The 24,858-nt window shown below is 42.7% G+C and overlaps 1 protein-coding gene across 1 annotated transcript in view; it reads left to right on the top strand.

Annotated features, from left to right (window-relative positions):
- The window catches only part of Pcsk2 (proprotein convertase subtilisin/kexin type 2), a 247,448-nt gene that overhangs the window by 131,696 nt on the left and 90,894 nt on the right, over positions 1-24,858 (top strand). Inside the window, exons 3-5 of the mRNA XM_010634126.2 lie at positions 4,381-4,494; positions 10,972-11,080; positions 19,925-19,962. Coding sequence (XP_010632428.1) covers positions 4,381-4,494; positions 10,972-11,080; positions 19,925-19,962 — 261 coding nt within the window. The remainder of the gene's footprint in view (positions 1-4,380; positions 4,495-10,971; positions 11,081-19,924; positions 19,963-24,858) is intronic.

Below are 24,858 nucleotides of genomic sequence, written 5' to 3'. Positions count from 1 at the left end.
AATATAGTAAAAGTGCCTTGCTAACTGTCAAGTGGCATGCAAATGTGCTGGGATGGTTTCTGGCCACACAAAAACATGTGCTGACTTGGGACTTCTCCGCGGAAGAGAAAGACAAGATGAGCCCAGGGGTACGCAGAGTCAAAGTAAGATGTAAACAATGAACCAGACATGAAGACTGTCCACCTGTTTGTTTTCAATAAAACAATATCCAATAACAAGCACTCCTATTTTCCCATGTTTCTTATTTACTTAAGTCAATGTTCCATTTTGGCAAAGGATTCTAAACTTAACTACCAAGTTAAATGTATATTATTTTTTGAGAAAGGGAACAAGCTATGTCTAACTTGTACACATTTCACTGGTGTTGTGTCCAAACGGTTACATCAGGTATTGCATGTGAAAGGCTAAGGTTCAGAGGAAGGAGAAGAGAGGTAAATTCAGGTGGTGTTTCAGTTGCAAAGTGAGAAATACTGTTTATATTCTAAGCAATATTTCTCTGACATTAATTGTTTTATCACACATAGAATTTTAACAATGAAATTTTCCTCAGAGTTCTTTTTTTTTTTTTTTTGCCGGGGTTTGAACTCAGGTCCTTGCACTTGCAAGGCAGGCCATGGAACTGCTGAGCTAAATCCCCAGCCCTCCCAGAGTTCTTTAAAAGCAATTTATAACCTCATCTCTCCAGTCATGGCAATGTCAGCTACAAGGAAAAGCAATCTAAATGACCGATACAAAAGGAAAGAGTTATGAACTGTGGTACATGATTCTATGGATATGTTGAAATCAAAATATGATAGCTATGTAAGGGCATGTTAAAATTCTTATGGTAAGATAACTCAATAAAGAAAGAATATACAGTTTTATCTATAATGTAATAATTAATTATGTAAAAATTAAGTATGAATAAAAATTAATTGAATGAGAACCCAGAGAAATAAAAATAATTGATAGGGTTACACAGTGACATGGTGAAAAAATGTTTTTGGGTTATTTGTGACAAGTGAAAAGATATATTTTTAAAGGCATCGTCTTTCTTGAAGTATAACCAGGATCCGCACTGAATGTAGGAAGATAAAATAGACAAAGAAAGCCTCCTCCTGTCTTAGAACTTGGGTTCCTAAGTTGCGAAGAGGGTTGTATGCAGAGACCAAAGCATTCTAAAGCATCGCTGGTTTCCATTAAAATGTCATTTATGGAATTAAAAATTAATTTTATGGAAATGAATATAAGCAGTCTATTCATTAGCATCCACTTGATCTGATTAAGCTTGGAATAATTATAATAGCCACTTCTGCACTGTTATTTAGGAGGATGAAATCTGTTGTGAGTTTTTGTTCTTATTCTGCTAGGAAACAACACTGAGATGAGTTGTTAAACTTCTGTGTGGTGGTTACTCTTGCTTCTCCAAGATCCTAGAAAAGCAAAGTGCTGCCTCTGGGAAGTTATTCATGACAGTGAGTCTAATATAATGAGAGTTCCTCAGCAAAGCCAACCCAGGCCTCCCCTTAGTAAGCTAAGCAGAGCAGACAAAAACCCCATTGTGGCTCCAAAGCAGGGAAGATACATCAGCTGAACCCAGGCTCCTCCTTTCCTGAGGACATTTGGAAAAACACCTGTTGAAATTCCGTCTTCCACAGTAATAGAAGATCTCAAGAGAAGTGCGCTGTGTATCTCTCTTTCCAGGTTAAGAACTATGTATTTCCATGAACTCTTAAATGTTCTACTTTAAGGAACACACACACACACACACACACACACGTACATACATTCTGTGGCAGCTATGAGAATGCATATAAGGAGCAGACCACTGACTTTGGGGAGCATAACTGCCCAGGGACTCCAGCTATGCACCCTGAAAGCTATTGCCACATGGCAACAAGGGCACAACTTCCCATGGTACTTCTGCCCCATGACTGAGCCTCGCAGGGATATTGAGGCAGCCCCAGTTGGGTCCTCAGCAGTCTTTCTGAAGCTTCCTTAGCCCCAGGGTACTCAATGAGGGGTTTGCCTAACTCCAGTCACTCACTTGTTTCACTCCTGGACTTGGAGTCAACTCATGGCACCATTTATTGTTTTTTTCTCTCCTAATAAAATCCTTGCCTATTGCATCTAGTTCTTAGATGAGGGGTGGGAGGGATGCATTATATTTTACAGATTTATATGGGCACACACTTATATATGCATATACATATGTGCATACACACACATATATATATGTGCATGTTTGAATCACAATTCATCTACTGAGCCAAATCCCCGGCCCTCATCTACATTTGATGAGGCATTAGTTATGTCCAGATTTTTTCCGTTATAAAAGCATCCATCTATCTCACTTTTGTGATAATTTTGCTATTCCTTTGGGGGGCAAGTTTTATTTTTAGCTGTGCCATAATGTCCCTGTTGGAAATACCTCCAAGAACTCACACCTACCTAGTCCTTTTTTCCTACGTGATAGCATTCTTAGTAGTTAGAATTTTTCTGGCAAGTGAGCCTGGCCCTCCTGGATGAGTGTATAGAGCACAGAAACAGGAGCTGGTCTCATCTCCCAAGGGTGCTCCAGGTTCCAGGCCAGTACTGAGCATAGGTCCCTGCACATCCTGCAGCAGTGAGGAGTCTCTTCACTCTTCCCTCCCTACCACTACCCTTGCTGCATTCCTTGCTGCCCTCTTCCCATCCCACATCAATCAGAGTACCTGACTGCATGCAACAGAAATAAGTTCTTCTCACTTCCTCGGAAGAGAAGTTGAGAGGAGGATGTCAGGGTGCATCTGTAAGGGTGGAAGAGTCAGTCTTACTCCCCCTGAGGTTACAGGAACTCTGGCAAGGATCCTTCTCAGGCAGAGTGTGGTGAGTGAAGAGGTCCCAGGCTTCTTTGCCCTTGCATTGCTTTCTTGAGATTCAAATCCTAGTTGCAAGGTACCTGTGGAGGTGCCCTTGTCCCCAGCTACTCAGGGCCACTTGCTAAACTGTTATGGGCTACACGGGCCCCTATGCTCACTAGTCTACAAATAACACGAGGCCATTTCTTTTTTTTGGTGAAAGGAAAAAGGCTTTATTCAAAGCTAGGCCCAAGATAGAGATGTCTCATATTGCTACAAATCACCATCACACTTAGGGGTGTGCAAGGGCCTTTTATAGCAAAACAGATAGAAGGGAAGCAATCCAACAAGACAGTAGGCAATTGCAGGCTTGCTTTGTCTCTCCCCAACATCTTCCACTTCCTCCCTGCTCTGTGAAATGAAGGATACTAGACTTTGATTCCCTGGTCCCCATATCTGCATATTCTGTCCTTTCATCTGTGTGAAGGAGAGGAGTGGGTGGTAAGTATCCAGTGCCTGATGAAGTTGGAGCGCCAGTGGAAAAAAAAATTAACTTTTAAAGCTCCATCTCACCCTGACCATTATACCCTGGGGCCCAGGAAGTCCCTGGTGTTTACAGTAAGCAGAGCTCAGAATTTCACTCCCAAGAACACACAAAAACCAGTAGAATCAAGGAAATTCACCCAAAATATGGAGGAAAAATGGGAAGAAGAAAAATGAATGCTGAGCCACACATGCAGCGTTAATCATAATAAATATCCAGCACACACCCTTGTGTCCATGAATCCAGTCTTTGCATTCGTAGATGTTCAGATTGGCCACCGCTACTGGATGATAAGGTAGTGAATGTCCTAATGAAAGCAAGTCTCCTGTTTGAGACAAAGCCTGCCATGGCCAGGCCTGAACTAACTGAGTTCCTGAGTTTCATTTCCATCCATGACCTTGGGGTTCAATCTCAGTGTCCAGAAATAAAATGTTATCTGTCAGTGCAGGGCCAGCAGCACTTTACATAAATTTCCTTTCAGATGTCTCTTGCTCACTTTCTAGAGCTTTGCTGTGGGACTTGCTTCCTTCTAGTAGGTGTGGCTTTCTGTTGGTGGTGTTTTATTTTTGTATTTCTTGGATACTTTTGGTTTTTGGTTTTTACTGATTCCCAAAATGTGATAACACGGGACTGTCAGCTGTCAATTGTCTAGAAATTTTCTCTCCCCTTCCCTGAATCCACATCAGTCTCCTTTCCTTCATAAAAATATTCCATTCTTTTCTTTTATTTCACTTAAGAAAACTCACGGGCAGGGGATTTAGCTCAGTGGTTCCGTTGCCTGCTTTGCAAGTGCGAGGACCAGAGTTCAATCCCCAGTACCAAAAAAGAAAAAAGGAAACTATAAATAGTTGTCCTTGGAAAATAATCATAAAGTGAGAGTCTGCATGAATTAACTTGCTTTTACTGAGAAAAAGAAAACCACATTATTTACAAATGAATTTTGAATTTGTTTCAGGGAAGTCCAGAAGAGGGATGTTCAAGTTGTTACTTGGTAATTTACCAGCCTTGTCATTCCAGGTAAAGATGGCCTTGCAACAGGAAGGATTTGACAGAAAGAAGAGAGGGTACAGAGACATCAATGAGATTGACATCAACATGAATGATCCTCTTTTTACAAAGCAGTGGTACCTGGTAAGTGTCTGATATTTCTAACATCTCGCATGCCCTCTTAAAAGATGCATTTTTTTCTCCTTAGTCGGGGGATGTTAGCCTGTGCCTGGCTCTATGAACTCTCTGTGCCCTCCAACATTCGTGGACTTTCTATCACCTCCTCCCCTAATCTACTTTCTTCTGGAATTGCCAAATAGACATGTCCTGCCAGGGCCAAAGCTACTAACAATGGCAGATCACATACTACTAGACTCTGGAAAACTTAACCATATGTGAATGAAGACTTGCAAAAACACATAAAAGTCAAATCAAAGATCTGGGAGGGGTGATCCATGGGTCTCAGAAGGTGGAGTAATTGGAGGAAAGTAATGTCACAGGCCCAAGAGAAACAATCCAGTGACTGCAGAAGGGTCAAGCGAGAGAGCTTAGAGACTAGAGTAGCAAAAGTAGCATCTCTTAGTTCTTCTTGCAATGGTGGGAACTCAATTCTACACAGCTGAATGGGATGTAGGATTCCAGGCTCTGACATCCAGTCTGTCTGGTGCAACAATACTTTCTGTCTTTCCAGAAGTTCCTCATGATCTATGTGGACTGCTTGGGTTTTGTTTAAAAGAAGATCAGTGAGTCCCAGCCAACCTGAACTGCAGGGCATACTGTGGGGGAAAGTGACTCACACATGAGAATGAAGCTTAATTTTATTTAAGATTTAAAGGTGATGACCAAGACAGAAAACTCAGTCACAGCCCTGTGGACTGTTAGGGATGCATCACAGTCCCCCCCACACCCCCCAGAGCTTCAGAACTTGACTATGCCTCGTGCTTTCTTTTTCTTTAATTATGTGGAGAGAGCCAATGGCCTTACCATCCCATTTCTCGCAGAGTGGGTAGTGGCCTCATGATTATTTTAAAATTAATGTTATTGGTACATTTTAGGAATACAATATAATGACATTCATCATCAGAGATTTGTACCTTTATGTGATATATCTTGATTCTTATTTTTTCCCATTCCCCTGCCCTCCCTTCAACCCCTCTTCACCCCTCTCTATTTACAAACAATTTGTTTTCATTTTCTCATATTAATTCCATTCCCTTATTTACTTTCCCCAACCCCTAACCACTCCCCTTTCCCCTTTGCACCTTTTTGTCCTATTTCACATTATCTATCATACATTTTTATCCTTATTTACACTTTTAGCTCCTCACACCAGAGAAATTATCAGTATTTACACATGTGTGTCCTATTTATTTCACTTCAGATTATCATCTACATGTGCATCCATTTAGCTATAAATGTTTCTACTTTCTTGTTGTTTATGGCTGAGTAGTTCTCCATTTTGTAAAAAATATGTATATATTTTCTTTATCCAGTCTCCAATTGATGGGGAACTGGACTGTTTCCAGTTTTTAGCTATAACAAACTGTGCCGCTATAAACATGGGTGAGCATATATCACTGTGGTATGATTCTTTTCATTTGGGGGGAAAGATACCCAGCAGGTGAATAGCTGTGTCAAATGGGACCTCCAATCCTAGTTTTTGAGGTATCTCCATACTGATTTCCCACAGTGGCTGCACCAGTCTGCACTCTCACCAACATTTGAGAAGGGTTCCTTTTTCCCTACAGCCCCACCGGCATTTGTTATTGGTTGATCCCATGATAGCAGCCATTCCTTCTGGGGTGAGGTGAAATCTCAGTGTTGCTTTCATTTGCATCTCTCTACCAGTGATGTTGAACATTTTTTCATATTTTTATTTGCTTTCCAACTTCATTGTCTGAGAAATGTCCGTTCATTGCTGATGCCCATTTTTGGATTAGGTCTTTAAATTTGGGAGGTCTGATTGTTTTAAGTTCTTCAAATATTCTAGATAGTGGACCTTTGTCTGAGGAATAGCTGGTAAAAATTTTCTCCCACTTGTGGGTTGTCTCCTGGATCTGTTGGTGGTTTCTCTTGCTGTGCAGAAGCTTTTTAATAAGAAGAGATCCCATTTGCTGATTCTTTGTGCTAGTTCACGAGCAACCGTGGTTTTGTTCTTGATAACTTTTCCTACACTAATGTCTTGAAGAGTTCTACCTAACCTCTCCTCCAGCCAGTTTAGAGTATCTGCTTTAATATTTAGATCTTTAATTCACTTTGATTTTAGTCTAGTTCATGGAGAGAGATATAGGTCTAGTTTTAATCTTTGGCAAGTTGAAACCCAGTTTTTCCAGCACCATTTATTAAAGAGGCTATCTTTCCTCCATTGAGGGTGTTTGGCTCCTTTGTTGAAGATGAGGTGGCAGAGTGTATCTGGAGTTGTTTCTGCGTCTTCTAACTTATTCCACTGGTCCTCAAGTCTGTTTCTTTGCCAGTACCATGCTGCTTTATCATGATAGCTTTGTAATATAGTTTCAGGTTGGAGATTGTAATAACCCCTACCTTGTCTTTGTTGCCTAGAATTACTTTTACTATTCTAGGTCTCTTCCTGTTCCAAATGAATTTTTGGATTGCTTTCTCAAGGTCTGTGAAATAGGCTGCTGGGATTTCAATTGGGATGGCATTAAATCTATGTACCAGTTTTGGAAGTATCACCATTTTCACTATGTTGATTTTTGCCACCCAGGAACAAGGAATGTCTTTCCATTTTCTGATATCCTCTTCGATTTCTTTATTCAGAGTACTATAATTTTAAGGTAGAGGTCTTTGATTTATTTTGTTCAATTGATTCATAGGTATTTCTTTTTTATATGCCATTGTGAAGGGAGTTGTTTCTCCAGTTCCTTTTTCAGTAAATCTGTTATTCATGTACAGAAAAGCTATTGATTTTTGCGTGTTGACCTTGTAACCAGCTACTCTACTGAATTTGGTTATTAAGTCTAGAAGACTTTTGGTGGAGTTCTTGGGGTCTTCTATATAGAGTAGCATGTCATCTGCAAATAATGACAATTTGACTTCTTCACTTCCTATCTTTATTCCTTTTATTTGTTTCTTTTGTCTAATTGTTGTGGGTAATGTTTCCAAAACTATATTCAACAGTAATGGTGATAGTGGACATCCTTGTCTTGTTCCTGATTTTAGAGTGAAGGATTTCAATTTTTGGCCACTTACTATGATATTGGCTGTTGGTTTTTCATAGATGGCTTTTATCAGATTGAGGTAGAGACCATATATTCCAATTTTTTGTAGGGTTTTTACCATGAATGTGTGTTGAATTTCATCGAATACTTTTTCTTCATCTATTGAGATGATCATGTTTTTTGTCCTTGGCTTTATTAACATAGCATATTGCATTTATTGATTTGCATATGTTGAACCATCCCTGCATCCCTGGGATGAATCCCACCTGTTTGGGTATATGATCTTCGTGATGATCTTCTGCATTCATCTATTTGTCAGTATCTTATTAAGGATTTTTTCATCCATGTTCATTAGTGAGAATGGCCTATAGTTTTCTTTCTCAGTTGGGTCTTTCTCTGCTTTTTGGATCAAGGTGATGCTTGCTTCCAGGAATTAATTTGGGAATGTTGCTTCCCTTCAATTTTATTGAAGAGTTTAAACAGGAGTGGCAGTAGTTCCTCTCTAAATCCATTTGATCTGTGAAGAGGATAGCTACTCCTGCTTTTTTGTGGGTTCCTGTCACATGGAATACTGTTTTCTACCCTTTAACTTTCAGTCTATGAGTTTCTTTTTGAATTAAGTATGTTTTATATGCAGCATATTGTTAGATCTTGCTTCTTGACCCATTATGCCAGTTTATTTCTTTTAATTGGTGAATTGAGACTATTAACATTGATGGTTATAAGTAATAATGTATTGGCTTATCCTTGTCATGACTTTTTTTTTGTTTTTGGATTCTCCCCCTTTGCATTTAATTTCATGTTGTGCCTGATGGATTCATTTTGTTGAATTTACCGGAGTTGTGATCCTCATTATCATTTCCTAGGATATTGTTTAAAATTTCTTACCAAACCATGAAATTCATGAAGTTCCTCAGGTGCTCTTTGTCATGAAAGTATCTTATTTCTCCATCAATTTTGAAAGATGGTTTTGCAGGGTACATCAATCTGGGTTGGAGTTTCCTTTAGGGTTTGATATATGTCACTCTAAGCTCTTATTGCCTGCTTGCCACAGAAGTCTGCTGTGATTCTGATGGACTTTCCTTTGTATGTGATTTGTTTCTTTTCTCTACCTCTAGTGTTTTGTTCTGCTGGGTTCCTGGAATCTTAACTAGTATATACCTAGGTGTAGACTTTTTTTAATCACGGCTAGTTGGAGTCCTATATGCCTCACTTATTTGTATGCCAATTTATTTTCCCCTGTTTGGGAAGTTTTCTGCCATTACTTCTGTGAACAGTTTTTTTTTTAATGTAATTTGGACACTCTCGTGTTTCTTCATTGACTCTGCTCAGTCTTATTTTATCCTTCTTTGCATCTTCTAGCAGCTGCTGGATTGATTTCTCATGGTTCCTTACTATTTTTAAGAAATTTTTCTTGGTCACTAATAGCAATCCTGTTTTCTATATCCGAAATTCTGTCTCCACATTGGCTCATTCTGCTGAATAAACTTTCAACAGAGTTTTTAATCTCCTGGAAATCTGTTTGCATCTGTTTTATGTATCCTATTTGTTTCCCATGTTGGGATTCCATCATGTTCCTCAGCTCCTCTAATTTTTTTGCCTGTGTCTGCTCTAGATTTATTAATCATGTCTTGCACTATACACACAATCTCTGTTGTTATCTGAGAAATTATTTCTAATTTCATTTCTTCCAGAGGCTCTTCTATTGCAGTTCAGGGAGTCCAGGTGGTTGAGTATCAGATTGTTCCATCTCATTGACCTTTGGGGTTGCCTTAGGTGATCTGGAAGTCTGGTTCTGAGACTTGTTTACATGTCTTCTCATTTCATCAGATGCAGCCTGCTGCACCTTTGTTGAAGCAGCTTTTTGCTCACACAGTGGTCTTCATCTCAGCAAGCCACCAAGCCTCCTTTTCTCTGCCACTCACTACTGAACCACTTCCTGGGTTCAGTGTGGGAGCCTTTTGGATCCCTGTGCTGTCCTGTTGTCTGGGTGGGGTTCTGGCTGGGGCCTATGCACACTTTGGATGGTATCTAAGCATTCCTCTAGCTAGGGCCTGCCCTCCCACATAGCTGTTGCCTGGGAGGGCCTTTAGATGGGGGCTGTGCACCCTAGTTGTTGGTGCCTGGCTAGAATCTGCACACACTTACCAACGGTATCAGGGCAGGCTTCTGGCTATTGCTTGTGCACCTGTGCAGCTCTTTTCCAGGCAGGTCTTTAGATGGAGCTTGTGCACCCAAGCAGCCAGGGTCGGGGCAGGGTCCTGGCTGGACCTGCCTGCAGCTGTGCCACTCTGGTCCACACTGGCTTCTCACCCTTCTCATGCTTTCTTGACATGGAATTCTCAAAACCCAATGTGGATAATTGAATGAGTTTATAATCTAGGATAGGCTAGATCTGCTGCCATAAATACAGTCTCCAGATCACAGTGCTTTGCTGTGCGATTAATGCTTCATAATCCTTCAGGAACTCAGGCCAACCAAGCTCCATCTCAGCTGCTTTTGTAAGCACTTGAGCAAGTAAAAATGACAAATTGGACACTGGCTCTTAAAGTTTTTGCCTGGATGCGACAAGTGACTCATGAGCTCACTTGCCATTGGCCAAAAACATTCACATGTACTTTCTTACTTCAAAGGAGGTGGAGAGGGATAACCTTAACCTGAGCTTGAAAAATGAAAAGCAGTAATTTTTCTGTAAAAAGCACTTTTGATGTTCACACAATAGCCACTGCCTACTGTGTGATTTAAAGCTCTGACTTTACTATTTATTTTATAAACTATCTTTGAGAAAAATCTGTACAGAAAACAGGTATATGCAAAGAGGGGAATAAACATAACAAAGTGAATTTTTTTCTTCCCTTCTCTTTCTCAAGGGGACCAGGGGCTTCATTTTTCAGCATTATAACTTGTGTGAAAGCTGGAGGGGGAGCATTTGTCTTAAATTCAGTTGGACAAATATTTTTGAACAATATTTAGTATGTTGGTACTAAAATTGTCTCTTGGAAATGATAGTAGTTAATACTCAAATTATATTTAGTAAGGATAACCCAAGACAATACATGATAAATTCAAAGCATGAAGTATAAACCAAAAGCTATAAGAGTAAACATTTGATTCTCAATTAGGGAGGGTCTCTTAGCAATGGCAGTTCCAGAGTTTTATATAGAATGAGTTTAAACATGACAATCTAGTTACAGAAATGAGGGAACTGAAGCAGCTTTTGCATACTTACATAAAACATAATGCATCAATTGTTTAAGTGGAAAAATAAAGAGAGATAGTGCTGTGGGGGGTGAGGACACCCAAAAGTGCTTTTTCATAGGAGATTTGGCCTTTCACTGGTCCTGGGACACTAGGTAAGTGTGAACACATCAAACAAACAACTGCACACATTCTGTACTTCCCCAAACCAATAAGATTCTTTCTTTTGGTGTTTTTGTACCAGATCAACACCGGACAGGCTGATGGCACTCCTGGCCTTGATTTGAACGTGGCAGAGGCCTGGGAGCTGGGATATACCGGGAAAGGGGTGACCATTGGGATTATGGATGATGGTGAGTATTTCAAAACTTTTGCATCATTTGGAGGAAGTGTGTCTTTGCATGCCCTCAGATTGGGAGAGTCATTGTTTCAGTGATGCTCACTGGAGACAGGATTAACATTTCTGACTTTGGGCCTAATGACCACAGTGCACTGTGACCAAATCCTCACCTTCCTCAGGATCATGGCCACTAAACTCAGCAACGAACTTAACAAATATTTTTGAATGAATAAATAAGAAATTGAACAAATGACAACTTCCTATCAGTCAACCTTAATTTCTTATTAGGCCACAAGTTATACTTTACCTTAAGAAGTGTTCTAAATCTATTTATATTTACCATCTATATCTCTAAAATTACACTACGTGATGTAATAGCCACTAGCTACAGATGGCTGCTTAAATTCTAATTTTAATAAGTTAAAGCTAAAGAAAATAAAACATTCAATTCTTCTATCATACCAGCTTTATTTCAAATTGTTTTGTTTTGTTTTTTGTGATGTTGGGGATCAAACCCAGGGCCTTGCTCATGCTAGGCAAGCACTCGAATATGGAGCTAAAACCCTGGCTTGTCATTTCAACTTCTTGGTGGTCAAATGGGTTATTTTAATTGCTGAAATTCATACCAATTCCATTTCAATCATCACAGAAAGTTCTATCAAACAGGGTGGCTCTGGATCCATGAAATAGTTTTTGAGTAACAGGGTCAAGTTTCGGAGATATTTAACTTTAATGCTACTTTTAGAATGACCCTTGTAAAGCAGCCTTTGGTAACCTTTTGTTATAGATACTGCCTCTGTATTATTCTACCCTGTGTGCCTGCCAGAGATTTAACAGACCTTTATTTTCTACAGTTTGAAGACTTGAGCTTCTACGGTATGACTTTGATGAATTGGTTTTTTTCCATCTGTACATGTCCTTGCCTCTGGGTAGATTCTGTAGAGTTACCAGCCTGTGGTTATTTCATGGGGCTGAGCTTCTGTCCCTTCTCACCCCCCTGGGCCCCCAGGTAAAAACTCCACTGTGCATTATGGATCTAATTACATGCAAAGGCTGTGTGGAAATGAGACAATGGAGCCTGTTCTTTCTGAAGATCCTCAAAGCACACTGTGTTGTCTAAAGCAAGCCTTTGAAGCTGTGCTGATGGAGGGAACAAGGGAAGCCAGCTTGCTTAAAATCTGTGCTACCTTTGCTTGGGGTCATTGAAGAGCAACACACAAACAAGGCCTTGGTGTGTCTCTGACCCAAGAGATGTTTTGAAGTGGATGCAAAAGCTTCCTCTGGTGGGTGAGGGCTTTCAGAAAACAAAGGAGCTCTGCACAAAACTGTACATGGATAGATGTCTTCAGCTTGTGAGTGTATTTCCTTCCTAACACTTTGGCTGGAAACTTTTCCAAAGCAGTTGATCCCAGCTCATCCAAGAAAAAGATGCACCTAAGCTTGAGGGTAGCCCACCTAGAACACATTTGGGATGACCAATACCAAGTCTTTCTAATGAGTCATCAGAGAAGTCCCCTAAATGACACTACAGCTACAGCATATATACATTGGTCTTATGAAGCTTCCATGAGCACTGTAAGTGCCCATTTCCAAGTTCTTAGCTGTACCCCTTGCCAGAAGCTTCAGAAGATTGCTCCTGACTCTGTTCCAACTAAGAGACCAAACCCTTTAGAAAATCCTAGCAGAATTTCTTGTTTGATATTTCTTCTGCAAAGGCATGGCCTTTGGGATCCCCAAGAATGAACCCTCTGCCCTTTTATTTGAGTTTATTGGTACATTTAGGTATACAGTACAGTTACATTCGTTTTTGGGATCTTGTACCTTTACATGACAGGTCTTGGCTCTCATTTTTTTCCCCTTGTCCCTGCCCTCTCCTCTGCCTTTTTCCTAATTAAAACTCCTGGCATGTTCATTGTTTCAGTCATCTACTGCTATAGAATAAACCACTTCAGAACTGAATGGATTTTTTAAAAGAGTAACCATGTTACGATCTTCAGTCTGTGGGATGATACAGAATCTGCTGCTTTCTCACTGGGGTCTTTCAGGCACTTGGAGTAAGAGATGGCTGGGGCTTGAGCTCACTGGGGATTCAGGCTTTCTTGTTATCCACGGACCCCTGGGGCCTCTTCTTCCTGTGTGGGGTCTCTAGCAAACTGGTTGGATTTCAGACAAGTCAGGACTCCAAAGAGCAGGCTTTCTGAGACAGAGAGAAGGGGTAGCTCCAGTCCTCACCAAGGCTGGACCTGCAGGAGCAGTCATCCCTGCCACTTCTGCTGGATGATGGTCCCAGCATCATCAGTCCAGACTCTAGGGTAAGCAAAACAGACTCAGCCTCGTGATGCAGAAACACCAAGATGGTGCACTGCAGAGCTGGTGACTGACACTGACTGCCAATACAGCCCTGTGGACACTCTCAGAGTGAGTGACTACATTGTAATTTCCTCTCATGTGTGGCCTTGAGGCGTCTCTGACAAGAGTGGCTAAAAGTTCTAACCTACATTGACAAGATTGCAGGGAAGAAACTATATATGTTTACAATATACTTAACTCAGTCTGATCCTACTGCTATAACAAAATACGTTAAACTGATTTGTCAATCGTAGATATTTATTTCTCCCAGATGGAAGCTGGAAAGTCCCAGACTGAGGCACCAGCAGAGAAAGTACCAGCAGAAGCTCCTCTGCTTCCACAATAGTGCTTTATCTTCACCTCCTCTGGAAAGAAGAGCACTGCATGCTTACATGACATTAGGAACAAAACATTAATGAACTTGCTCTTTCTTGCCTTAATCCCAAAGCACTAATCCCATTCATGAAGGTTTAGCCCTCAAGACTGAATTACCCCCTAATGGCCTTATCTCCAAACATTCTTGTCCTGGGGATTAAGTTTCAAAATGAATTTTGGAGGATGCAAACCCTCAAGCCATAGTATTACACCCTTGACCCCAAGATTCATGTCCTCCTTTGCACAAATATATTCATTCCTTCCAAACATCTCCAGAACCTTAGCTTGTTCCAGCACCAATTAAAAGTCTCAAGCCCAGATTCTTCTGTAAATACCATCTAAATCAGATACGGGTGAAGCCCCAGGTACAATTCATCTCAAGGCAAATTGCTCTCCAGCTGTGACCCTGCAAAAGCAAACAAGTTCCAATACAATGGTGAGACCAGCATAGGACAAACATTCCTATTCCAAAAGGGAAACAAAAAAGAGAAGAAAACAATGGGTAAACAGGTCCCAATTAAGTCCAAAATCCAAAAGAGCAAACAATAAATCTTTAGGCTTAAAGATAGTCATTTACTCCTTGTCCCACCTAAAGTGGGGTCCATATTATGACCCGCCAACGCTGCCTACAACCCTGCCCAATGGCACTGGGCTCAACCCATGAAGTTGCTCCTGTGGCTTAGAGTCCTGTGCCTGTACTTCCCCAGGCCAGAGTTACATATTGGCTACTCTAGGTTTCTGGACTCTTTGGAACAGTCCCAGGCTTCCAGCTCTGCTAGACATCATAAAGTTTTCTACTATGGTTACCTCCCTGTGGTTGTCTGCCTTGGCCTTAAGGCTCTCTGGAACATCCTTAAAAACCTAGGTAGAGGCAGCCCTGCTTCTGTCCACTACAGAGCTAGCACCACATGAAAGCCACCAAGATTCATAAGCTAAACCTTCTGCACAGAACCTGAGCCAAAACTTGGCCTGCTTAAGCCACATATGAGCAGCCAAGGAGCAGGGTACCTAAATTCGTGGGGCAGAAACTTGAGGCTGCCCTGAGCAGTGAGCCTTGAGATCACACAGGTGCCCCAGGACCCTCTTTGCAAGCTATTCCAACTTGAAGGCCTGGGTACCCTATGCCTGTGCTGGGTAGGGCAGCCAGGAGGATCTCAGAAGCAGCTCTAAGCTCATTCATCCATAGTTCTGATGAATGTCATCACACTTCCTTCCGTCCACACGAGACTCTCTATCAAGCATTCACTTGGTCAAACCCCTGATGCTCCTGATGTCCTCTCCTGAACACACGTTCTCATTCCTTACAACTGCACCAAACTGAAGATTCTCTAATTGTACAAATTCTGTTTCCCTTTCAATCATAAATTCCACATTTGGGGGCTGGGGGATTTAGCTCAGTGGTGCCTCCACCTACCTCACAATGCAAGGTCACAAGTTCAATGCCCAGACCCAAAAAATAAATGAATAAATAATAAATAAGCAAATTCCACATTTTACTATATACAATCAGGAGAAACTGTGCCTACCCTCAGTGCTTTCCTTGGAGGGTTTTCTGCCAGATATCCTAGCGCATTGCATTTAGGTTCTGCCTTCTATGAAACACTCTGTAGCAAAACACCTTTTCTCCATTCCCCAGTACCTTATTCCTGGTTTCTGTCTGAGACCTCACCAGAATTGCCTTTATTGTCTATTTTCTACCAACATTCTCTTTACAAAACCTAGAGAGTCTAAGGACATCTGGGCTTTCCCTCTAATTCCTTCCCTCTGGACCCTTACCAGCCTCCCTCTTCATGTTCCATTCAGAGCAGTATTGGCTTTTTCTAGTCTTCACTTTCAAACTCTTCCAGCCTCTGCCCATCATCCAGCTCCAAAACTGCTTTCACATTTTTTAGTATTGTGTGCAGTAATAGCAACACATCACCTCTTGGTACCAATTTCTGTCTCAGTCTATTCCTGCCACTAAAATAAAATTCCTTAGATTGGATAATTTATAAAGGACATAAGTTTATTTCTACAATTCTAGAAGCTAGAAAGTTTAAGATCAAGGTGCCAGCCAGTTTGGTGTCCAGTAGAGGCCTTGTTCCTCAGAGACAACACCTCCAAGATGTGTCCTCACATGGCTGAGGAGACAGAAAGGTAAAGGGAATGAAGGCACTTCCTTTGGCCTCTTTTATGGGAGCATTAATTACATTCTTGAGGGCCCCTTGTGACCTATTCATCTAATGGCCCTACCTCTTAATACTATTACATTGAAAATTAAGTTTCACAATGAATTTTGGAGGGACATAGTCCTTCAAAGCAAAGCAGTACCTTTCACAAGATCCTTCCCTTTATCCTACTGGTATCCTAATGCTCACATGTTCAACCTGTGACCAAGTGACTGACTGACAGGAAACTTGTTTATACTGGCACATGCCCTGGCTTGTCTGACCTGTGCCCAGTTTATTTCCACCAAAACAGCCACTGTCTGGGAGATCCCCGACTGAGTAAGAACTTAGGGTCTGGGTGTGTTGGTCAGGGGAGACACAGAAGAGGCAATTCAACAAAAACACGCAATGCCAGATGTGGTTTATTACTCAAAAGGTCCGGAGAGAGGAGACCAGCATGGCTCACAGAGCCAGAGAGGGGAAACAATGGGAACACGCACACTCAGCCATTGTGTGGGAAGCAAGGGTCCCATGGGCCAAGGCTTTTATTGGAGCCTAGAGCAGCCACTTAGATCATACCTCACAGGGAGCTCCAGTGTGTGGTTCTATGAAGTCATATGGTGACTGGCAGTGGTCAGTGCAGCTTATCTGCTCAGTCTTCATTCAGAGGGGACAGCAGCCAGGGGAGCAGGTTAAGTAGATCATATCTAACTGTTCCCTAGGGAAAGGCCCCCAGGAGGCAGCTGTATATGGCAGACAGCTGGACTGACCATGCTGGGGAGCTAGGAGGAGACAGAGTTAGAAATTGTGGCAAGAATGACAAAGCCCTGCTTCTGGTAGGAAAAAGTTAGATCTATACTCAAAATAGACTCAGATAAAATCTTACAAATACACTGCATTGCAAATAGGCTTCTTATATGGCCATCCACTTTCCCCCAAAGTGACCATCCAAAGGAGCCTGGTGGAAGACCACTGGCCTTTCCTGGCCTAGACCTGTAAGTCATGCAGTGATGTCCCCTGCCTCCATTGACTGAAGCAGTCACAAGCCCATTGAGATGGAAGAGGAGGCAACAGATCTGGGTGTCTAGGAGAAGCATGGCCAAGTTACCCCCTAGAAGACACATGGCATAGGCAGTTCAGGGCAGCCAAACCATCAGGCTTCCTGAGAATTTGGACTGGTGTGGATTAGACTTTTGAAAAGACTCAAATTTATAGCACGCTATTAATGGTTTGTGAACAAAAATATAACTCGACATTTGTCATCTGTGTGCCACATTCCTCATGACTGACTGGTCCTGAGACAGGTGGGCTGAGTCTTGATGTCACAGTGTGACTACAGGTAATTGCACAACATGGGGTTGGTCTAAACTAGGCTTTCTAGCATCCACAGCCAGCCAGCCATTCATTGTTGAAAAATAAATAAAAGCATAGAAAATGATAATACATTACTAATGTGAGAATTAAATATAAATGAGCTCATCAAGAAATGAATTCAGTAGATTCCAGCTCAAAAAAAATCAAATATACAAGAATATTAAAATGCTATCTGGTTATTGGGTTATTATTTTCATTCTTTACTTCATTATTATTTTTCTGAATCATGTCTATCATTTTTTGTGAAAAAAATGTAAATATTTTCTCAGACCAAAGTCTCTATCCATTCTAATTTAACACTTAGTCTTTTCTTTAGCCTAATTAAAGATTCTTTATTTAAATTAAGCTAAATTTATCTTGTTTTAAGTCTGATTTTCTTCTAGTCTCAAATTATCTCCTTACTCCAATATTTTCCCTTCACAGAGAAGAGTCTAGAAATTCTAAGAATATTTTTCTCCTAAATTTCACCCTCAGAATACAAAGTCATGTTTTTAAAAACCTCCTGTTAGAAAAACATATGTCTATGTATGTTTTTATATGTCTTTTTTTAATCTTATCTATATGTCAAAATTTTTTTCCTTAACAAAGTTAACCAATTTTATCAAATGAATAATTTAATTTCAATACTATGTTCTAAAACCATGTACAATTTTAAAACTTTTTCTCCCCACATTGTCTCATTACTCTGGCGAGGTGGGGACGGTGGTACCCATGATGATAAGAAACATAATACATGAACAGTTTACTACAAGATGAACACTCAGTGAATTGTTTCTGATCCTGAAAAGTGCTGTGCATGGTAAATAATGGTCCCACTTCAAAGCTGAGGAAGCCGAGGCTCAGAGCGCCTGTGTCACCTGGCCAAAGCCATACCAGTGTTGACAGTGTCCAATCCCCAAATGGAACCTAAAGCTTGTGGTCATCCCTAGTTCTACCCACATCCTACATTGACCATCTTTGAATTAGGGTCCAGAACAAGAACTGACAACATTTTAAAACATGAGTTGTTTTAAACTCATGGTGCTGGGTACTGGTACTGGGTGTACTGGATACTGGCTTACTGGGTGCCAGAACTGGGTACTAGGGCTTGAACCCAGAGCCTTCACATTGAGCCACATTATGGCCCTTTAGCCCTTTTAATTTTTGTTAGTCTTGAGACCAAGTCTCACTAAAATGCTAAACTACCCAGGCTGGGCTTGAACTTGTAATCTTCCTGCCTCAGCTTCCCCAGGTGCTGGGATCACAGACAGTCCCCACCTTGTCAGGCTTTAAAACATTAGTCTTTAAAGCTTCTGATCCTTTCCCTTCTGCAGAGCTGGGGAGGGGAATGGAAGGAGCAGGCAACCTGGCTGTGGGTGAGAAGTGATTCTCATGTACCATCTTTCACTGCTCCCACTCCAGAATATATTTGTATACCCAGAAAGAAACAAAAAAAAATCTTCTTAATAATCCATCCTAAAAGAAGTTCCTTTTTGCAGGGCAAAGTTATAATAGCAGCACATCCTTAGAGTATGCAGCAAAGACACCAGCTATGGGAGGCACTTAATGATACTTCCAGAGCATAAGTATTGCTTCGTAATATAGTTATTGAACACAGCAGCTGCTGGGCTCAGCACTCACATACATTAGTTTCTTTAACCCTTGCCCTCTTCTCACTCCCAGTAGTTTGAAAAAGAAGCAAGCATAGAGAGGCCAAGCAATCTGCCTGCTGCTAGTCCTGCTGCTAGTAATCAGGGTGGCTGGGAGTTAAACACTGGTCTCTGACTCCAAATACCTGCTTATAACCATTGCTATGCTAGGCAGCATCAGCACCTGCCCTGCCCCTCTGTCTCTCCAAGGGCTGGATACTCAGATGTGACTGCTGCAAAAATTACGCAGCTCTGCAGACCCAGATGAGAGATTTCCAGTCCCCCTTGAAGTTCTGCAGTGACATCTGATGGGACTCAGCTGTGCTCCAGGCCATAAATCTACCCTGGGAACAGTCCCTGGGCAGTGAGACAGACCCATATTCAAGAGAAAGCCCTAGAGTCCTGCAGAGACTCAAAGCCTTGGCTTCCTGGAAAGGAAAGCCACATTCTGGAGAGATGTGCATCACACACCTAGGGGACTCCTCCCTGGAAACCATTTGCCCTTTGCTAATGGCTCTCCTCGCCCAGCCAAGTTTCTTTCCTTATTTCTATGCTGGAGCATGAATAACTAATCCATCGATGCCCGTGCCCTGTTAAATAATCATAGTTCTCCCCAGGGCCGGCTTTGTTTAAAAAAAAATGCCAGTCAGTACTTTAGAAATGTTGGCATTTCTACAATTCTCTTGGTGAGATTTGCCTTGGTGAGCCATCCATCTCGCAGCCACTAAGCCCCCTCAAACTGCATTTACGCCAGTGTCATCCTTGGCCTGAGCTCTAATTGGCTTGGCTCCTCTGAAGTGCACAGGGGGCAGCTGAATGCACCTGGCTGCAACCCATCTGCCCTCAGGAGGACAAATGCCCACTTCCTTCCCCTGCGGCAAGGCTCCAGGTGCCAGCCCTAAACGGGGGCTTCTTGGGCCAGCTTTCCTGAGGACACAGCGGCAAGTATTAACCCGTGGTTCCTGTGTTGTGGTCTTTTCACAGGGATCGACTACCTCCACCCAGACCTGGCCTCCAACTATGTAAGTAGGAGCGGGCTTCAGCAGAGGGAGGGGAGTGCTTTTCAGTGTTCAAGTTATTAGGAATGTGCTTGAATACACACACTTGCAGGTACAGGAACAAACATGTTCACACAAGCACAGAGCACGTGCAAATATGCACTCAGAGACACAGGAGAGTACACACAGAAATGTGTATGCACACTCAAATAGGCACACACACACACACACACACACACACGCACATGCACACACAGCCTATTTTGTTAGAGTCACAGCTCAAGCCAAAGGCAAAGATCAAGACTGTGATTTCATGAGAAGCCAAAGACACTGGAAGCTTGAAAGAACAGAGTACCAAGAAAATGGGTGCAGGGAGGGGCAGAGAAGAGAGAGAGCTGGTGAGGCCTAAGTCAACTGCAGCAGAAAGTGCTGAATTGATGGGGGGAAAATGGGCCACTTGGGTTCTAGTTGGACAAAACCAAAGGCAAAAAGCCAAATACTATGCTAGCTCACCTTGCAACCATCAACACGGAGCATGACACTTGACAGGCATGTGTTGTTCGTAGAGTCACAGCGAACACTGCCAGGTTAGAACAGTCTGCTCCAATTTCTCAGCACATCTCATGCCGCTTTCCAGATGATGAAACCTGCAAGTGCTTTCACACAATCCGTCACTTCATTTTAACCCCAAATACAATATTCACACTTTGGCGTTCATTTCAAAGTATCCCAACTATCACTAACCTATTCTTCCCCAATAAACTCCATGTTTAAGCATAAAAATATCGTCTTGGCTGAAGAGACATCTCTTTAAGAGGACAGGGGCTTCTCCTTAAAGAGGAGAAAGGATGGTTCAAAATCAAGAGTGTCTGGGCTCGTGGTTCTGGTCCTTTACCCAAAAGGTGTGTACCTATATTGCCAAAAGAAAGTGGAAGTTTTCCATGTGTTCTGTTCACTGGGCTTCAGGAAAAAGGGTGATGATGGTTTTGTGTTCACTGTGCGTCTTATAAATCTGCAAGCCTGCAAATTGAGCTGAGAATCCTTTTAGTATTTTAAAAAACATGAAATGAATCATTTGCACAGTTCAAGCATTACAGCCCCCAAGAGAAATGACAGCCACTAAGCCACATCTATGTTCCCAGGGATGAGATTGTCCCAGAGAAGATGGTAATACCCTGCTGGGGAGTTGCAAAGCTGGCCCCAGTGGGCCTCTTTCTCTTCCCGTGTCCCTGTGACCGCCTGTCCCCTGGGTCATCTGCTCCACTGCCAACATGCATGGAGTTGTTGGCTTGCTTGGCCGTCTGTGCCTCCTGCTGACCATGGCCCCTATAGTTCTGCTTCCCCTTGCTCTGCAGCCTCCCATATCGCAAGGTGAGACATCTGAGACATCTCTGAAGGGAGATGCAAAAGTGCATTGCTGCACTTTCTCCAAGGCTCTGCTGTCTGTAGAGACAGGGATGGGACATGGAGCTGCAGGGCAGCCAGTTCAGCCTGGGAGCCACGGGCAGAGCACTGGTGCTCCCCAAGGTCCCCACCAACCCCAGGGCCCAGCACCTCCCGAAACAGCCACAAGAGGGTCCGCTGCTTCCCAAGTGAGTGTTGTTCTGAGGCAAGGCGGCCTCCCTCCTGCACCCACAGTCCAGTCCCAGAAGGCTGAGGACACCACAACTGACTTCCATGCCTTGCCCTTCCCTATACCCAGGCTGGGGGTTTTCTGCTCCTGATGCCAGTTGTCAAACTAAAAAAAAGATACTAGCCAGGCACAGTGGTGCGTGCACGTAATCCCAGCACTCTGGGAGCCTGGGCAATTTAGCAACTGAATGATCCCCTACCTCAAAATTAAAAATCAAAAGAGCTAAAGTTGTAGCTCAGCACAAAGTCTCTGGGTTCAATCCCCAGTCCTGCAAATCTGAGAGGGAGGAGGGTGGAACAGGCTAATTCACCTCAAAGAAAATCCCCCAGGGGACTGCATGGCTGCAGGTGCAACACTGGGGACAGTGAGATCCATCTGCTGAAACCCTCACCTGAGACTGGGAATGGAGGTGGTCACACCAAGAGCTGCTCCACTCAGAGCTGAAAGGTCAGAACCACACCAGGGCTCTGAGTGCTCGGCGATCCTTCCTTTATTTCTTTTCCAAAAATATTTTCCCTGGTTAGAAAGCAAGTACATGCTCTCAGTAGAAATTTTACAAAAATCATAAAGCAAATTAAGCTAGCTAAATTCTTAATGTTCTCGACTTCGATTTCTATGTGTGTATTATCAATGAAATTCAACTCATTGCATATAGTGTTTGTTCATCAGCTTGAAATGTCAGGAACATTTTTATACTATTAAATATTCTTCCAAGCATGATTTTAAGGGTTCTATAGCTTTACCTCATCCCATAATTTATTTAAACAGTTCATTCCCCAATTGCTGGAGATGTGGGGTGCTTCTAGAGGCCTCTCGCTCTGCAGGGGTCAGGGGAGGGCAGCAGGCCATGACATTGGTGCAGGGCCCCCTAACCTACTCAGGAGAGCTGAAAGGACTGGAAATGTATGTTCTTAAATGTTTTAAATTCTCCTGTGGAATGGAGCATTCCGCGGGTGACAGGTGCAGATGGGGTTTTGGTTCAGCTAGAGGCAGACCCATCTAGCAAGGAGGTGAGCAGCTCAGTGGAGGTAATGAGTTCCGTGTATCTAAAAGTGTTTAAGAGGAGAGTTGCAGCCACTGAGTGGAGGTGTGGGTGAAGAGACAATGTCAACACTGACCTTAACCCAGATGACATCTAGTAACTCCATAGAAAATGGGATTTCTGTACAAAATGTGTGTTTGTTTGTTGTTTGTTTGTTTGTTTGTTTTTGATACCGGGAATTGAACTTGGGACCTTTCACTTTCAAGGCAGGTGGTAGAACCATTGAGCTAAATCCCAGGCTCAAAATGTGTGTCTCGATGACTTCCATCCAGAGCAAGATCTGAGCCTTCGACATGTATCACAATCCTGGTAACTCCCAGAGAGTGTACAGGCATTTACACCTGCCTGCAGAGATAGAAAGCAAACCATCCTTATGCCTCATTCTGCAGGCATCAGCAGGGAGCCTGGATTCACTGGCTTTCTCTCATCATGGTGTCTCCCTCACCCACCTTTATCTTCTTAATTCTTTATTAGAAATTTGACCCTCTCTTTAGCAGAATAAGAGTGGCAAGTGGAATAAACCAGAGCAATGAAGCCAGGGGACATGGTGGAAGCAAAGTAACCATGGAGAGTGTCACACCTGCTTAAGTGACTTAATGGCTCGGCTGGGGGCAGCCAGCCCAGTCCCCTTCCAGGGAAAAGTACTCTGGGGAGGTCCTCTGCAGCAGATCCTGAGTGGTGGGGTTGGGCAAAAAGAGTTTTTTTACTTGGGAAGTAGTCCAGGAAGCAGAGGTAGGGTTAGGGAAGGAAATAGAAAAGGGGAGGCAGCCAATAGGTACCTCCTGGGCAAGCACATTCCCACTTCAGACAGCTGGACCTGCACCCCACCAGGGAGATCTGGGCTGTGGTGCAGAATATGTGTGCCTGGAATGGGGTACCTGAGAGGCTGGAGAATCTGCATTCCAGCTCCATCGGACACTGGGGATCCCAAGGGGATGCTCACTGTACAGCCCTTCCTCCTCCACCCAGCCCTGGGCAAAGAGCCAGGGACACAGTCAGGCAGCTGGAGATCACCAGGGAAGAGAGGGTGGCAGGGTTGTGTGTAGCAACATCTTCCCTGAACAGGATGTCTTGGGAATCTCTCGAAGATTAAAAAGTCAAAATTGTTCTGTGTGGGTAAGAAAAGAAAAGAAAGGCTCCTTCTCAGTGAGAAGTTAAAAATTCCACCCAAGGCTCTTCAGAAAAAATTTTTTCAAAATCAAACTAGGCAAAATGTTTCCCAAAACAGAATTATTTTCAAAGCTTGGTTACTGTGTATGTTAAAAGACAGGGATCAGAGTATGTCAGAAGTTCAGTGATCTTTCTCTTAATCTGAGAATTAAAATGCTTTGCAATGGGCAAATCAATATATAAATGTACGTCATTAGGGTTAATGGAATTCAACAAATCTTTGGTGAGCCTGTTAAGTGTTAAAAGCAAAGGATAATAACAACCACTTGTGTTATTACTCTATTGTCCGACAATTGGATTTAATCTGAGAGATTCAGTCCCACTCCAAATAATTAAAATTTTCCCTTTCCCACCTCCATAATAGAATGAAATGAGTGTTGGTTGAGAGACTATTTTAGAACAAATCAAAATCAGAACCTCCTTTACCTATCTTTCCTTTACAAAGTCTGGGTAATTCTGCAGCTCAGGACACTGCTGCATTATATCTGTAGCATCCATGGCCTGGGAGGAGGAGAGAGCAACGATGCCTAATAAGATGCATGCGCACACAGTGTTGCACAGATTGGGAAAGACACAGATGCAGGCGAAGGCTGGCAGTGGGGAGGGTGCATCTCCTTGCTGAATGGCTCCCAGGCCATTGATGACAGCAGGCTGACTCATGGTACTGGCCAAGCCTAAGGTCCCTGGACAGAGTGTGTGGAATGGAGTACTCATCTTCAAGCACACGAGTGTGACTACACCTTCCGCAGTTCTGCTCCAAGGACCTCCTTTTGCTAAGGCCACAAAGGTGAGGAAATGGCTGTTGGGCCTTTAGGACATGAGGGGACCTTCTGCTGGGTGTTGGGTGTTCTGCAAGGTGGGCTACCAGACCAACACTTGAAGACAGGTGTAGTCAGCTCTCATGTCCATGGATTCCAACTGGACATGCACAGTGACTTTTTCTTGTCATTCCTCCCCATCCAACACAATATAACCGCTATTTACACAGCATTTGCATGTATTAGGTATTACAAGTTACCTAGAGATGCAGTGAAGTATACAGGGGATGTGCATAGGTCATAGACAGGTGCCACTC

This window comes from Fukomys damarensis, unplaced genomic scaffold (assembly GCF_012274545.1).
Source record: "Fukomys damarensis isolate Sample0158 unplaced genomic scaffold, DMR_v1.0_HiC HiC_scaffold_7, whole genome shotgun sequence".
Lineage (NCBI taxonomy): Eukaryota > Metazoa > Chordata > Mammalia > Rodentia > Bathyergidae > Fukomys > Fukomys damarensis.
This window is presented reverse-complemented; position numbering and strand designations above follow the sequence as displayed.